This window comes from Phyllobates terribilis, unplaced genomic scaffold (genome assembly GCF_046119375.1).
Source record: "Phyllobates terribilis strain yellow unplaced genomic scaffold, ASM4611937v1 Scaffold_3__8_contigs__length_932513732, whole genome shotgun sequence".
Taxonomy (NCBI): domain Eukaryota; kingdom Metazoa; phylum Chordata; class Amphibia; order Anura; family Dendrobatidae; genus Phyllobates; species Phyllobates terribilis.
The window spans coordinates 158227249-158244984 of NW_027362763.1; the positions used below are offsets into that span (position 1 = coordinate 158227249).

At 40.8% G+C, this 17736-nt stretch overlaps 1 protein-coding gene across 17 annotated transcripts in view; it reads left to right on the top strand.

Moving 5' to 3' along the window:
- The window catches only part of MYT1L (myelin transcription factor 1 like), a 679346-nt gene that overhangs the window by 593998 nt on the left and 67612 nt on the right, over window positions 1-17736 (top strand). For all 17 annotated transcript variants that reach the window (XM_073674215.1, XM_073674210.1, XM_073674221.1 and 14 more), the window contains 3 exons: window positions 2505-2612; window positions 3598-3809; window positions 6851-7101. In XM_073674215.1, the coding sequence (XP_073530316.1) occupies window positions 2505-2612; window positions 3598-3809; window positions 6851-7101 (571 nt within the window). The remainder of the gene's footprint in view (window positions 1-2504; window positions 2613-3597; window positions 3810-6850; window positions 7102-17736) is intronic.

The window sequence follows — 17736 nt, forward strand, 5'->3', positions numbered from 1 at the left end:
TCTTCTGGACATCTTTTTAGCCTTCCCATTGAGATATATTGTAATTATGTAGCTTATTCCCAGCAGAAAATGGCTGAAGAATGGGCAGGAAATTTTTTTTAATCACTTGGCATTACAGAAACCTGAAGCGGTTACATTGTGACGGGCCACATATCAGGCTGTTTTTGGAGCAGTTCTGATCAAAGATTGCCTGAAAAAAACTTTATATGAACATATCATTGAACAAACTGTGTTATATGTAAAGAGGCACCAACTTTATAAAGTGTGTATGGAGTTTTCATTAATTTGGCTGAAATAACAGCAGTGTAACCACCAGCAAAACTGACTTTCTATATAATATAACCTGTTAGAATGTTTTTCAAGTTATGTGTTATGTGTAGAATTACAGAAAGTAATATAGAGGAAAATAAATGGCCATAAGAATGGTGTGAGGTGGGGTTCACAGGTTCCTCCTATAGATATATATATATATGACAGATAGACAATAGATAGATAACGTATAGATAATATACAGATAGATATATGGATAGATAATAGATAGATAGATAGAGTACAGACCAAACGTTTGGACACACCTTCTCATTTAAAGATTTTTCTGTATTTTCATGACTATGAAAATTGTACATTCACACTGAAGGCATCAAAACTATGAATTAACACATGTAGAATTATATACTTATCAAAAAAGTGTGAAACAACTGAAAGTATGTCTTATATTCTAGGTCCTTCAAAGTAGCCACCTTTTGCTTCGATGACTGCTTTGCACACTCTTGGCATTCTCTTGATGAAGTTCAAGAGGTAGTCACCGGAAATGGTCTTCCAACAATCTTGAAGGAGTTCCCAGAGATGTTTAGCACTTGTTGGCCCTTTTGCCTATACTCTGCGGTCCAGCTCACCCCAAACCATCTCGATTGGGTTCAGGTCTGGTGACTGTGGAGGCCAGGTCATCTGGCGTAGCACCCCATCACTTACCTTCTTGGTCAAATAGCCCTTACACAGCCTGGAGGTGTGTTTGGGGTCATTGTCCTGTTAAAAAATAAATATGGTCCAACTAAATGCAAACCGGATGGAATAGCATGCCGCTGCAAGATGCTGTGGTAGCCATGCTGGTTCAGTATGCCTACAATTTTGAATAAATCTCCAACAGTGTCACCAGCAAAGCACCCCCACACCATCACACCTCCTCCTCCATGCTTCACGGTGGGAACCAGGCATGTAGAGTCCATCCGTTCACCTTTTCTGCGTTGCACAAAGACACGGTGGTTGGAACCAAAGATCTCAAATTTGGACTTATCAGACCAAATCACAGATTTCCACTGGTCTAATGTCCATTCCTTGTGTTCTTTAGCCCAAACAAGTCTCTTCTGCTTGTTGCCTGTCCTTAGCAGTGGCTTCCTAGCAGCTATTTTACCATGAAGGCCTGCTGCACAAAGTCTCCTCTTAACAGTTGTTGAAGAGATGTGTCTGCTGCTAGAACTCTGTGTGGCATTGACCTGGTCTCTAATCTGAGCTGCTGTTAACCTGCGATTTCTGAGGCTGGTGACTTGGATAAACTTATCCTCAGAAGCAGAGGTGACTCTTGGTCTTCCTTTCCTGGGGCGGTCCTCATGTGAGCCAGTTTCTTTGTAGCGCTTGATGGTTTTTGCAACTGCACTTGGGGACACTTTCAAAGTTTTCCCAATTTTTCAGACTGACTGACCTTCATTCCTTAAAGTAATGATGGCCACTCGTTTTTCTTTACTTAGCTGCTTTTTTCTTGCCATAATACAAATTCTAACAGTCTGTTCAGTAGGACTATCAGCAGTGTATCCACCAGACTTCTGCACAACACAACTGATGGTCACAACCCCATTTATAAGGCAAGAAATCCCACTTATTAAACCTGACAGGGCACAACTGTGAAGTGAAAACCATTTCCGGTGACTACCTCTTGAAGCTCATCAAGACAATGCCAAGAGTGTGCAAAGCAGTCATCAAAGCAAAAAGTGGCTACTTTGAAGAACCTAGAATATAAGACATATTTTCAGTTGTTTCACACTTTTTTGTTAAGTATATAATTCCACATGTGTTAATTCATAGTTTTGATGCCTTCAGTGTGAATGTACAATTTTCATAGTCATGAAAATACAGAAAAATCTTTAAATGAGAAGGTGTGTCCAAACTTTTGGTCTGTACTGTATATGGATAGATAATAGATAGGGATAGATAATAGATAGATAGGGATAGATGATAGATAGATAATAGATAGCTAGATAATAGATAGATAGATAATAGATGGATAATAGATAGATAATAGATAGATAATAGATAGCTAGATAATAGATAGATAGATAATAGATGGATAATAGATAGATAATAGATAGACTTCAAAGACATACAGATAGGAACTTTAGATTGTGAGCACCAATGGTGACAGCAATGACAATGTCTATAAAAATGATGGTTCTATATAAACTAATAAAATACATAATTATTAAGCACTAATTCAGAATCTTCTTCCGCAGTCTTTCGGGGTGTCCTATTGCTGCTGCAGAGAAATTAGCAAAAGCTCAAGAGAAACATCAAACTTGTGATGCAACAAAATCTAGTCAAGCATCTGACCGTGTTTTAAGGTAAGTAAATTGTTAAATGATGACTATTAATAAATGGTTATCATCCTCATGTATTCGGTGTTCTTAATAAAATGAATCAATTAATGATTACCACCAGACCAGGTAACCAGGTTTTGCTCTATTTTCAGCCCAGCCTCAACTTTCTTTGCTTGACTGACAGCTGACTAGTTGTATTCATACCAGTGAGCTGTCAGTCAAGCAAAGGAAGGTGGGGATGGGACGGGACTGAGAACAGGAGGCAGAGACTTGGGAAGTGCTTAGACACACCCAGAGATCTTAAGACTTATTTGCATATGAATTGAAACAGTGATTTGCAGTCAGGGAGCGACAGATTGCATAAGTAAAGGTGTGAATGCCATTATGTTTCCGAGAGCTACACAATCAAATAAACAGTTTGATGGGGTGAATTGTCCTGGCAGATTACCTTTAAATGTTTCCATTGGCTCCTATTCACCTGACAGTGCTGCAAAAGTATCTTGGTCTTCCTTTGTCTTATCTTCTTCTACTTCCACTTCAAAGTGTTCTACTTTTTAATATAAGAACCTATGGGAACCTGGGAACCTGTGGGGTCCTCCTACAAGGGCCCCACACTCAGAGGAGAGGCAGGCTTAGTGGTCCTCGATTCTGGCTTAAAGAAAAAGGTCTTATGGGATAATCTCTTTAAAGTACACATGCCTTCTTAAAGGGGTTGCCCCTGACTTAAGCTACAAGCCTACAGTCACTCTATGACAACCCGTTTAAGACATTTAGACAGGAGTGTCTTTTTAGATGTGAATGCAATCAATATTGCTATATAATTTTTAATTATGTTCTATGGTTCCCAATTCACAGCCAATAATACATTGTATCTGACCAGATTCTCAATTTAGTGTGGATTTACAATGTTTCTCAGTCTGTGCCAATTACATACTATACGGAAATTGTTTCATTGCTATAAAATAGTAGATTTCATGTTACAAAAAAAAAATGTTCCCTTTTTTTTTAGGCCTATGTGTTTTGTAAAGCAATTAGAAATTCCACAGTACGGTTACAGGAACAATGTATCAACAACCACACCTCGCTCCAACTTGGCCAAGGAACTGGAGAAATATTCAAAGACTACGTTTGAATATAACAATTATGAAAACCATGCATACGGAAAGAGGGCTATCGCTCCGAAGGTGCAGTCCAGGGATATCTCTCCAAAAGGATATGATGGTAGGTGGCCTGAAAACCAAACGGTGCCTTTGGATTGCCATATACAAATTGCCTTTTAGAGGAAGAGGAATAAAACTCTAGTGCCGCCTCTAGGAATTAGCAATCCTTAAAGTCACTATCGACCCTTTAACGAGCCTTGTCACATGACTTAGGATAAAAGCCAAACCAGAATCTCAGTTTATAGACACGGCGTTTCAGGGTATTGCCCCTCGTCAGTGCAAAGTATGAGATCTGATTTGGCTAGGTGAGAGGCTTAAGACTGGGATCTAAGGGGTAAGTTTTCTCCTGTGGAGAGTGACAAGCTATGCCTGGCATGTCAGAATGAGGAGACTTATACACCATGCATGCTGCTTTGGGAAATTAAATATGCAAATTGCCTCTTCAGACAGGAAGAGAACTTGAACTCTACTGCCACCTATTGGAAGTAGCAATCCTAAAAGTCAATATCGACCCTTTAACGAGCCTTGCCACATGACTTAGGATAAAAGCCAAAACAGAATCTCAATTTGCAGACACGGTGTTTCGGGCTGTTTCTGGATTACCTGAAACATGATTGTTATACAATACAATATTCTATGACTTAAAAAGTACTTACATTTAAGAAAAAAAATATTTTTGACAGATACTGAAACACTCTGCAGATCGATGGTGGGCTGGGTCCTAAGACCCCAACTGGCTGCTCAAAACACTGGTCTGATGTGTGAGTGTGTAAGCAGGAGTGATGAGCTTCTGCATGGGCTGGCACACAGAGCGGGGTAGAGGCTCAGTAGAAAGTTCATGAGCTTGTGCATGAGTGGTGTATGGGCTCATAGACTATCTACTGAGCCTGTACAATGCTCTGTGTGCATGCAAAGCAAGAGCAATGAGCTCCTTCTTTCTTAGCAGCGCACACAGTGCAATTATTTTGAGCTATTGGCGGCGGTGTTAAGAATCAGATTTTCACTAACCATCACCTATCACATAAAAAAAATAAAGATTAGGTACTTGAGATGGTGGAAATTGATGCAGTGGGCCCAGTTCATCTGCCACATCAGTAATCTCTGGATGCTGGACAGATTTTTTTAAGAACCACCTCCTAACTGCATGCAAAGCTCTCCTGTTCATTAGCCAGTCTGGGGCAGCATCGTGCCACGCTGGCTAATCAAGAGAAGAGGCACGGATGTCGGGTATTAGGATGTGAAACTTGGTACTCAAATATACTGAACAAAATGGAATTTTTATTTCATGAATGCAATCCAAAATGAGAAAGACGTTTCGGTCCAACAATCGGACCTTCATCAATCACTGAAAAGATTTTATATATGCATACAAGGTATAATAAAATAAAATAAATAAATAAGCTTCATGTCAAAGGAAAAGGTTGTACAATTGATGTAAATATTTTTAGGCTATGTGCCCACGATGCAGAAATGAAGCAGAAATTCTGCAGTCACACAAAGTGACTGCAGAATTATCAATTTAGACCGGACAACCCCTTTAAAGAATACTCAAAAAAACGCCAAATATTCTTCCTCTTCCTATTGTAAAACAACTTACTAATCATGGTCAGTGTTTTGAGATCTTTCTTACTGCTGTAAGATTTGTAAAATGTCTGGTGGGGAGAAAATGCATGACATTTTTTGACGCATCACCTAATGGAAAATGCTCCCTACTAGGCATTGTCCAATTATGAAGGCTGCAAAAAATACTTAAAAGAAAACCTCTTAAAAAAAGCTTCAGGAAATCTCCTCCAAAAACTCCTCAAAGAAGTAACACTTCCTTAGATGGGCAGTCCGATACCTAAAATGCCCTGTAGAAAGATCTGTCTTTAGCCCCTAACCTCTTTTGTAATTTTCTTTATTTTAAAATACCTTACACTTCTCATTATACCGCTGTTTTGATTGAGAGGAGTCTAAAACAGAACATCACTGGAGGGTGGCCCTGCAGTCACTTCCCCTCATTGCCTATCACCCTCCCCCCACCCAGAACAGGATGTCATAAGAGGGTGACTTACCACAGTTTCTTTCTTTGCCACCCTCTGATGACATCAATCACCAGAGTGACACCAGCATTGCCCTCTGATGACTATTTGTTTCAGTGTGGTGATAGAAGCAGGGTGAGTGACAACAACGTCTCCCCACAGCTTCTATCACTGCCATAAAACTAATTGTCATCTGGGGGCTGCACTGGTGTCACTCACACTGCTTCTATCACCATCCCCTGAAGACATCCTCTTTCAGAGAAACAAAGCTGTGGGCTGGTAATGGTAGAAGTGTGCCAGCGCTGTGCTCACCTCTCCTGTAGATCACTGCGATTGATTATGGATGTCATCAGTGGACAGTGGTAAAAGAAGTTGTGGCAAGTGACTGCAGCACCACCCCATGATAATATCCTTTTCTTGGCAGGGTGATAGAAGTTGTGGGGAAGTGACTACACGGACATCCTCCTGTGACGCCCCATTTGAGACTCCCCTCAAACAAAACGTCACAAAAACTATAGTAAAAATCCACATGTGGGGAGAAGAGTAGAAAATTTTAAAATAAAGCAAATTACAAAAGTGGTTAAAAAATAGATATTTATAAAGAGCATTTTAGATATTGGAAAAACCCTTTAACTCATTCCCACTAGAAAACTTGTAGTTTGTGGACACATCAAAAAATCTGCTTGTGCACATACCCCAATGGAATCAGCTACCTGATCACAAATCGCTCTACCCCACTACGGGGTATCAGGTAGCTCCAAAATGGCTAATAACAGGGAACAAAAAATTGCATTCGACCATAAAGAAAATGTGATCGAAATTTTAGATGTAGTATGTCCCTTTTAGCAATGTTTTTTTTTTCTGGCATTTCTTATTCTTCGCTCAGACAGTCTATGACTTTTTTTATGTCGAAATCCAGAATTCCACAAGGAATGAAGCGCCATAGGTCGTCTACCTCTGCTCTAAAGCATTCAGCAAGGAAGAGCGTGGCACATTGTGTGGAATGAAGTCAGGGTGTGATCACTGTAGAGGATTCATGTTGTCTTGTAATTATTGATTTCATACATGTTTTTCTTTGCAGCTAAACGTTACTGTAAGAACTCCAGCCCAACAAGCAGCACAACGAGCAGCTATGCCCCCAGCAGCAGCAGTAGCAATATGAGTTGTGGCGGAGGCAGCAGCGCCAGCAGTACGTGTAGCAAAAGCAGCTTTGATTACTCCCATGATATGGAAGCCGCACACATGGCTGCCACCGCAATCCTGAACCTATCGACTCGCTGCAGGGAGATGCCGCAAAACCTCTCTACCAAACCTCAAGATCTCTGCAACAGGGTAAATAAGATGGACATGTGCACCTACTGTATGCTCGCTGTCTGCATACAACCAATCCTTGGTTTTCAAGAGTAAACGCTTATTTTTTTTTAACTAATATTGCATTATTACATGGAAAAGTGTGTATTAAATTGCAATCGACTCTTTAGAAACTACTAAAGACAAAGATATTTTCATCATAAGTAGAGTTGATTCGCACAACCTTTTCCATCTGAGTCCGCTGGGAGAACCTGGAGAACCGCCTCCTACCTCCCGATATTACACAGCTCTTCTTTTGAATAGTCAGCCTGGTGTGACCTCATTATTGTGGTATAATGCACATGGGCCGGCTAATCAAAGGAAGACGTAGAGTAGTGGATGGCATCAAGTAAGAGGTGGTTCTTATGGCTCTCATCCAGCGGCCAGAGATAGCTGATGGACCGGATTGTGCAAATTCATTTCCACTAACCCTAATCATAAGATGTGCTAGCATATCGATCGCTAGGATCCCTGATGATCACTTGAATGAGGAGAAAGAATCACTTTTTATGTTTTTTTGGAATACCCCCATTAACATGCTATGCGGGGAACTACAACACAACTCCATTGAAGAGCAGTTGGGCTGGCGGGTACATGGATGTATTGTGGTGGTACGTCCATTATAAGGATCAGTTGGAAACACCACCCATTGGGAAGTATGGGACAGTCATACAAGCCGGACCTTAAAAGGGTAGTGCTTAGCAAAATCACATCCAAATGTGGGTGTTTGGGGCATACCAGGGCATTTTTCGCTTGTTCCCTGAGTGAATTCCAGAATTTTGTATTGTAAATGTGGGTAAGTATACAGTATAATTTATCTAGTTAGTACCTAAAATAGATCTGCAAATGTGAAAACGGTCCTATTTTTATCAGTGCTGAAACACTATCATGTTGGTCATGTTGGTAGATGTAGGACCAAAGCATGAGAATGAAGTAAGGACAGAGAGTTCTTCAGTGGCATAGCTATAGGAACACCGTAGTCTCACATATAGTGATATAAAGGATGGAGGATGGCTTTGTAGCCGTATCCTCCTAGCAGGAAAAGGGATCCTGCCCACCAAAAAGAGTCATCTACTGGGAATTACTGGTTGTCTTCATCTCTCTACTCTCTCCCCCAATCCCAATACCCAGCAGACACCAGTGACTTCCCATTTTCCTTGGGACCCCAAGGGTTCTGGCTATTGTTACACCTCCTTGTTGTTGTTGTAGGCGTCTCTTTCCCAGACCCTATTATGCCAAGTTTACACTACAAAAATAATACTAAAAATAATGACAATTTATGTATACAAACCCTAAGGGAACGTTCGCATGGTGCTGTCAAATCTTTTTTGCTTGTTGCGGCACAGTAGCTATTGGAGCAAAAAAATTAAAAAGCGACTTGATGGCACTATGTGAACGTGCACTAAGGTCATTTTCTCTCGTTGAGCATTCCTTCAGGATTCAGGTGTAATTTTGTTTTATTTTTGTTTTAGCTACTGAAAAAAATGACTTTTAGAAAAAAAAAAAATGCATTTTGAACTCAGGATAAAAGCTGAAAAGCCAAGGGAAATAGATTAGGGAAAGTGATTTGCGAAGCTTCATAAGTTTCCATGTAGGACAAAATTCTAAAAAAAAAAAATGAAAGATTAGTTATTCTTTTACATCACCAACTCTACAAATGTGGGGCAGATTTATGGTACCTGTCCAAAAAAACTGTTTCTATAGCAACCAATCACAGCACAGATTTAATTTCTCAAGAGCAGAATAACAAATGAAAGATGAGCTGTGATTGCTTCCTATGGGCAATAGCTTTTCTTTTAGACATTTTGGTAAATCAGCTTGTATTATTGATTGGAGTTGAATTAATCTTATGGATAAACATGTGAACATATTGTACCCAATGCTGAAAGCACAACTGTGTAACAAATAAATTATCGTAATACACCTACACGATGGTGTGAATTATGACCGTTATCCAATCAGTGACACCTTTTATGTTATTCTATATTCAATAGATAGAACTAAAGGTTGTAGACTCCCTAAATTTACTGTTTAGCGGGAACAAGTAAAAGGTAAAGGGGATGAGATGCTAAATAAAAGTATAGAAAAATATAGAGAATATTTGGGAAATTCAAGTAGCAGTTTAATAGTTATAACCATAACTTTTCCTCTTTAATTTGAAGTTTTAATAATTCATGATATCAAGCATTGTTAGATTTGCTCAAGGATGAGATTACCATAGACCAGAGATGTCAAACTCAAACACACAGATGACTAAAATGAAAAACTTGGACAAAGTCGCAGGCCAACCAGTATACAGTATAATGGTCCCACATAGACCTCCATACAGAATAATGGATGCCACATAGTCCTCCATACAGAATAATGGGCCCCACATAGTCCTCCATACAGAATAATGGGACCCACATAGTCCTCCATACAGAATAATGGGACCCACATAGTCCTCCATACAGTATAATGGCCTCACATAGTCCTCCATACAGTATAATGGCCCCATATAGTCCTCCATACAGAATAATGGGCCCCGCATAGTCCTCCATACAGAATAATGGCCCCATATAGTCCTCCATACAGAATAATGGGACCCACATAGTCCTCCATACAGAATAATGGGACCCACATAGTCCTCCATACAGTATAATGGCCTCACATAGTCCTCCATACAGTATAATGGCCCCATATAGTCCTCCATACAGAATAATGGGCCCCGCATAGTCCTCCATACAGAATAATGGCCCCATATAGTCCTCCATACAGAATAATGGGCCCCACATAGTCCTCCATACAGAATAATGGTCCCACATAGTCCTCCATACAGAATAATGGACGCCACATCGTCCGCCATACAGAATAATGGTCCCAACTTAGTCCTCCATACAGAATAATGGACACACATGGTCCTCCATACAGAATAATGGTCCTCACATAATCCTCCATACAGAATAATGGACCCACATAGTCCTCCATACAGACTAATGGTCCCCACATCGTCCTCCATACAGAATAATGGGACTTATATAGTCCTCCATACAGGATAATGGACGCACACTGGGTTGGTGGTTCTGATGTGGCCAAATATAATCACCCTGCGGGCCAGATTTGGCCCACGGGCCAGCGTTTGACATGTATGCCATAGAGGTCGAGATTATGGCCGTTCTTGATGAGGGGGCATTGAGGGGTCAGACGTTTCTGATTCATAAAGAGGCATTTGTCTCTTAATTAATCAGGAGCATCTGACAGGTGGCATGGCCTTCGTGAGTCACGCCAAAAATCTTACTAAAGTCCTAGATTGACTGAAGTAAGATTTCTAGCATAGGGAACACCTCAGCTGGTTATGAATTAGAATAAGATGAAAACGGCAAAAGTCACCAAATTTGCCGAAAAATATTGTGGCTTTTCAAAGCAATTTACGCAAGGATTCTGGCTAAATTGCTTTGATAAATTGGGGCCTATGTGTACCCTATGTTTATAGGCACTTGTCAACCCAGTGCAAACTAAATAGCATTCCTGCTTGCTCTGGGGTTGTCATGATTGCATAAATGCGTTATTGTTACTATGGCAACCTCAGAGCAAGCACAATATTTACATGGCTGCAACAGGAGTGCGGGAAAAAGAAAATAAAAAATAAATATTTTGACCTAGAATCAACTGCAGCTTTGAAATATGAGTTACTATGCCATAGATTGTATCAAAAGAGAAGAAAAATGAAAGGATAAACTAATAGTCTAGGAAATGTTGTAGGACACCAGACATGTGCCAATATATGACCTTCATTGATGTTGGAGATACATTTTGTCTACTTTAATTAGAATATCTGCTCTTCTACAATCTCGTAATTGTGTCTTTTGTCTTGATGTATTTTAAGCTTAGCGTGTAGACGTTAGTTACAGCTCAGCGTCACGCAGTGTATTATTTCATTTTAGAGTGCTGTCGGGTAATACTTAGGCTTTGTCAATGTACAGCACTTATGTAGAGATGACCTTGTTGGAACCACCTTTATTGCGGGGACTGAAACAATATAGAGCCTTGAATAAGTAATAGAAGTTGCATAACTACATTGGATGAGTCGGCTGCTGAACCATCACAAGTATTTTGGATGCATCTTCTCTGTTCATTGATGAACACATAATGCCTTACACCATTCAAAAAAACTGAAAATGAATCTATGACTACAATAGCCCTCAATATGCTACTTAAAACAAATGGGGAAAGCCAGATCGTTCCATGCCATCTGTTGTCAGGCGAAAGACTGACCGGACATGTTGAATTTTTACATGCTCAACTTTTTGTTCTGCGAGTCAGTAAAACGCTGCCACACATATTTGGCTTTTTTTTTTTTTTTTCACAAATATTTTGTATATATATTTTTGCACATATATTTGGTAGTAGCTTACACCCTCTTCTGAAATAAATGTGCAAAACTTGTAATTTAGACTGTGGTCAGAATTCACGACACTCCCCTTCTTTACAGTTGTAGGGTGCACAGTTCGGATATTACTCTTTAATGCAAGTAGATGAAAAAGACCCCAGGACTCCAAACTTATACATTTACAAAAGAAGATTCTTTAGTGTCCATGCAATCCAAATATATACATATCCATATACACTTGACGTTTCGGTCCCTGCTCCCTTCATCGGAAATACTGATTGCACCTTTGAAAACAGTATCAGCAATAAATCAGAAGGAAAAGCAAGTCACATGAGTAAGGTGAGCAGCTTTTCATATAGTGCTGTACTTCAGGTTTCCTACTGATGTCTTCCATGGTGCAATGGCTGATGAAGGTCTCATGGTCAATCAGACAGTGCCTGGTTATGGTAGAGCCAAGGTGTCTGTAAAGCTTAGATTGCTAGTAGGCAAGGTCTTAAGTATAGCAAGTGTAACAATTGCAGGCAGACGTGAGCCCTGGAACCTAGTAGGACCTAAAGTCCTACTAGGTCCTAAAGGGGTGTGTTTCTCTACGGCTGTTAACCCTAGTGATCTGAACTACAACTTTTCTCCAGCAGGTTATATGTTGGAGGGTTGAATCACCATTTTGATGGGAGTGGTTTTGTGTGAATGACATAGAGATGGAAGGGAAGTCATTCCCCCTACCTCCCCTTAGGGTGTGTCTGAGCAAGGTTAAATGCTCAGTCACTATTTTTTTTTATCTGGTGTGGTCTGGAGTGAAGTCTCCAGGCTGTGTGTGTTGAAGCCAGAGAGCTTCACCAAAGGACTTGTGTTTGGTGGGACTTCACTGCGTTATCCGGAGCGGGTGAAACACTGCTTATTTATCGACTGTGCTATACTTTGTCTTTTGTTTTCCCGTTATCCCAGAGAGGACTTGTTTATTTTTTTGGAACCCTGCTGGAGTTTATGCCGTATAATAAACCAGCAGGAAGTTATCCCGAGCCGTGTGTCCTGTGTCTGCCTCTGTGAGAGCCGAGCAAGTCGCTTTACCATACTCTTTAGGTACTATTGACCATTACCCAATGTCTTTCTATTTTCCCTCTCTGTTTTTTATATCAATGTTTCATTCTATCAATAATAATCTATCAATCACATAGATAGTTAATGAGGTCCGAGAAACGAGTAACATAAACAACCCATATTAGTGTATGAGTTGACTTTAGAGACCTTGATTTCTAGCAATATAGCCATTGCTTCTAAGGCAAAATACCTCTGTTATGCGGTGCCATAAAGAGCTTCATATGGTGGCACAGCGTGAAGACTCAGGAACGCCATGTCTCCAATACATCCTCCATTCACACAGAAAAAAAGAAGAATGAACTAAATAAAACCCTCACATCTAAACAATACCATTCATACCAGCTCTACGGCTATCTACAACAATGGCAGTGTCAGTCAAAGTCTGAAGGCAACAGTGCTTTCTTATGATGGGAGCAGCCTCTTTAATTACATGGTGGCATTACACTATGAGACATTTATTTTGGGGAGATCCATTGAATAATTGAAGATGTCTTAATTGTCATTTAGGTAAATGAACTGCTAATTTAACATAAGAAAAGACATGTCCAGTGTGATCATCGCTGGGTTATTAAGTATCATTATGTATTGTGATTCAGTATTGTAATCTATCAACTTCTCCAATTCTAAGTTGTCACTTCTTAAAGTTAACGTTCACCTTTAAATTTCAAGTCTATTTTATGTCTAAAATAATATGATATGTACCACAGAAATTGCATGACATATAATAATATACTGTATGTATAATATATAATTGTATATTATACATATATTATTATATCTCATACAATATATTTATCATAATAAATATTCAGTTAAAATTTGCCTCATTTTGGCTCCAGCATTTCAGAGAAAATATAGTTTAAGAAGCCGCAGTTTCTCTGTAGCACTCAACATTTATCTTCCATGCGGGTACATCGGTAAAGATCAACTAAGTTGGTGCGGGGAAAAAAACGGCTGGAACAGAGAAAAATCTACCTTGTTTTCAGACTTTGATTTATTCTGCCTGTGGCAGCATGAATCGACTGACAGGTTCCCATTAAGTTCAGTGGGAGCTCTCTAAAGTTAAGTGCACACGTAGTGTTTTTGATGCGTTTTCGCGGCTGTTTTTCCTCGTAGAAACGCCGTGAAAACACATCAAAAACGCTCTGCCACCTATTGCAATGGTAATCCTGATGTGCTGTGCACGTGATGAGGAAATTTCCACTCAGGATTACTATTGCGGAAAAAAACGCAGCATGTCCATTGTTCAGGCATTTCCGCTGTGAATTTGCGCCCATTGACTTGAATTGAACTGCAGCAAATCAGCAGATATATTTATACCTGTGGATTTGCTGCGTTTCAATTAAAGCCAATAGGCACGAATTTGCGGCGTAAATGTGGTGCTGGTGGTACCCGGGTCGGGGGAGGAGGACTACTACTCCTCTCATCTGACTGCCACTCCCGCTGATAACAACGAGAGTGGCGTGGCTGGGGGGGAGCAGTAGTCTCCTCAGTCATGCCGGCGTGCCCGCGGTGGTAAAAAAAAAGAAAAAAAAGGTAAAAATTAAAAAGAAAACACTATACTCACCTGTCCGGCACCCCCCGTGTCCTCCTGGTCCTGATCCTCGGCGATGTTCTCCTCCTGGCGGCCAGCGGTACATTGCAGGGAGTGCGCTCGCTCCCAGCAGTGTACCGCGCTGCCAGGTCCTGCGGTCACATGAGCGATCAGTTAATCGGTCACGTGACCTCAAAGTGGGAACATTCTGAAGAATCTTCCCATGGTGGTGAGCTCACCGGGGCTGATCAGCTGATCTTCAGCTGATGAACCCCAGTGACCTCACCCCTGCAGCAATGTATACTGACAGGAGTGTAAAATCACAGTCAATCAGTGATTGCTGATGTCACCACTGTAGAAGTGACCTAGATCGCTGAGGGACAATCGTGACGGAATTGTGGATTGCGGACAGGTGAGGGATATGGTTGTTTGTTTTTTTACTTTTTTTTCAGAAGATCAAGGGCTTTGCGGACAGAGTACAATAAAAAAAAAAGTAAAACCATGTGTTTTTTTATTTCTTTAAAATACTTTATTCTGGCCGTGTCTTTTATTGAATAGGCGGCGATAACTTTACTACCCAGTTGGTAATGGGGGCGTCTTATAGACGCCCTCCATTACTAACCTGGGCTTCACGTCAGCCACCAATACAAGGCTGATGTAAACCCCAACCCCATTACCCCCTGCCACCACTACAGGGCAGTGGGAAGAGCGGAGGTTAAGCGCCAGATTTGGGGCATCTTATGGATGCGCCATTTCTGGGACTGCTGAGGGGTGATATTAATAGCTGCTGAGGGGGCTAGTATTCATGGCCCCTTCCCTGGCTATTAATATCAGCCTGCAGCTGTCTGTTTAGCCTTTTATGGTTAGATTTTATTGGGGGGTCCTACATCAATTTTTTTCTGGGGTCTCCCTGTAATCTAGCCAGTAAAGGCTATACAAACAGCTGTGGGCTGATATTAAGAGCCAGAGAATTTTGGGCTAATTGCCTCTTCCCCAGCTACTAATATTAGCCCCAGCGGTCAACTTTCTCTCTGCTAGTTATAAAAATGATGCAGGAGCCCATGCCATTTTTTTTTTTTAATTCAGGCTCTGTGCCCACGATCCGGACATAGCAGCTCTTTGGATGCATATTTTTTGCTGCGTTCAAAACGTTCCATTCTATTGAACGCAGGTAAATTCACATGTGTTCACTGAGCCATGCACATTTACCGCATTCAATACATTCTAGTGGTCAAATTTATGTTGCGAAGACTAGCGACTCCACAAGAGAATTTGACACGCTGCGGTCATGAAAGACGCGCCACATGTCAGTGTCCACGGGTGAGCCGCAGCCTCAGATGCACGCATAGTGGACATGGGATTTCTAGAGATCCCATCCACGATGATGTACCATCTGGACGCTGCGGGTTAGACGCTGTATATACACGCAGCATCAAACCAGCAGTGGCTCCTGATCATGGCGATGTACTCAAATTCACCCACAGCATGTCAATTTCTGTACCGGACACGCTAGTATCTGCTGCAGACTTTGACCGATTGAAGTGTCATTATATGCAGTGGATTCACATGTACCAACAACAAAAGTGAGGCATTAGAACACCGCATTTTGGATGCAGCAAAAATACACTGCTTCCAAAGCGCTGCTGAGTGGTGATTGGGGGGACGTAGCAATGAAACAGCTGTGAGCTGTTAATAATAGCCAGGGACCATGTTTGCAAATGGCACCTACCTAGGCTAAAAAATAGCAGCTCACAGCTGCCGCATAAATTACATGAATGGAAATGCAAATGAGATTGGGCTAATGGGATTAGCTAACACCTAACTCTTTTGTTTGGTGATGACAAGGTGTCAATCAGACCATTTCATCACCAAACCTAATTAAAGTAAAGTAAAGAGTTAAATAAACACACAGATACAGAGCAAACACTTTAATTGAAACTCAACAGACACATTCTTTAATCATTTAAATTAACCAATATACTCACCCAAGTTCTGACGGCAATCCAAGGGTTTAAGTAATGTCCCACCAAATAACTTTATTTAGTTCCAAAAAGCATTCATTGATGTACAAAAATGCATCAAAAAATGCTTCAAAAGCGCCCATCAAAAAACGCTTCAAAAACGCAGCAAAATTGCGGCAAAACTGCACGTTTTTTCCTATAAAAAAGAACATTATAGAACTATAAAAATCAGCACAAAAGTTAATACATATACTTAAAGATAGGGGATAACTTGAAATTTTGGAAAACCTCTGTAAAGGGAACTTGTCAGGACCCCCATGCCCTCCAACTCAGTAGCATTCACCTATGTATGAGTAAGTTCCTTGCCTAACCAGCCCTGTATAACGTCATTAAGTGAAAACAAGGTATAAAAAAAGCATTTATAGTGTCCCCATTTGCTATGTTAATAAGGGCTTTGACTAGTCGATGGGGTGTTAGTTGCCCCAGACTAGTCAGCTCTCTTTCCATGTTATTACACCCCTGTAATTTGCATGAGCAGTGTCATCACGAGATTTGCATCAGCAGCGATGATGTCACTCGTGCAAATCATGTTATCACACCCATAAGAACATGATAACATGGAAAGAGGGCTGACTAGTCTGGGGCAAATAATGCCCCATCGACTAGTCAAAGCCCTCATTAGCATTGGAAACTGGGACAATATAAATTCTTTTTATATGCCTTGTTTTCACTCAATAACGTTTTACAGGGCTAGTTCGGCAGGGAATTTGCTGATACATAGGTAATGGTGAATGTTGCTGGGTTGGAGGGCATGGGGGATCTGACAGGTTCCCTTTAAATGGTAACATACCCACTATGAACTTCCCGCATACAGTTTATCTCTTTGCACCACAACCAGTTTAGGCTTTGGCCCCACATGTTTTGTCTTCACTGGCTTCCGAGAGTTCTAACTTTTATTTATTTGTTGACATAACTGCATAACTGCTTGTATCTTTTTTGTGCCATTTTGGAGTAGATATTGTGTTATATTTTGAGTTGAAATGAAAGAAAAAAAAACTACCAACTTTTGGTGTTTTCTTTGTTGTTTTTTTATTTTTACTTGCACTGTTTAACATGGATCTGTTGTGATCTGAGGCTGTGGGTTGTAATAAGCACCTAGGCAGGTTAACAATGTAACTATTTTTATTCCTTGGTCTTACAGCAACTCTGGGTAAATGTCCACAATGCAATGCCCCCAGTCCACAAGATCCCAACCCGGGACCAGTAGTTCCCCCATAACAGGCGGTACCCACTGTCTCCCAACCGGTATAGCCTGCAGTCACAGCACATGTTCCTCCAGACAACAGATATCACGAGCGTAGTCCATATATCCAGCTCCAACCGGCAACAACATATAGTATAGTTCCAATCAGGGTTCTCCAAATGTCTTTGTGAATTCAGTGATGGCCAGTGAAGCAGATCTGTATTTCACCAGCTGGAGTCATGGTCCCTTGGGCTGATCCTGTAGAGTCTCTCTGGAGCCCTTTTATTCCCACAGCTCCCATTCAGGGCATTCTCTGACAGCATTGGGAAAGGTGGGGGGAGGAAATTCCTCATTGTTTGATTGTTCAATTAACCTGCATATTTGTCCTAAGTTGTGTAGACTACTAAACCGC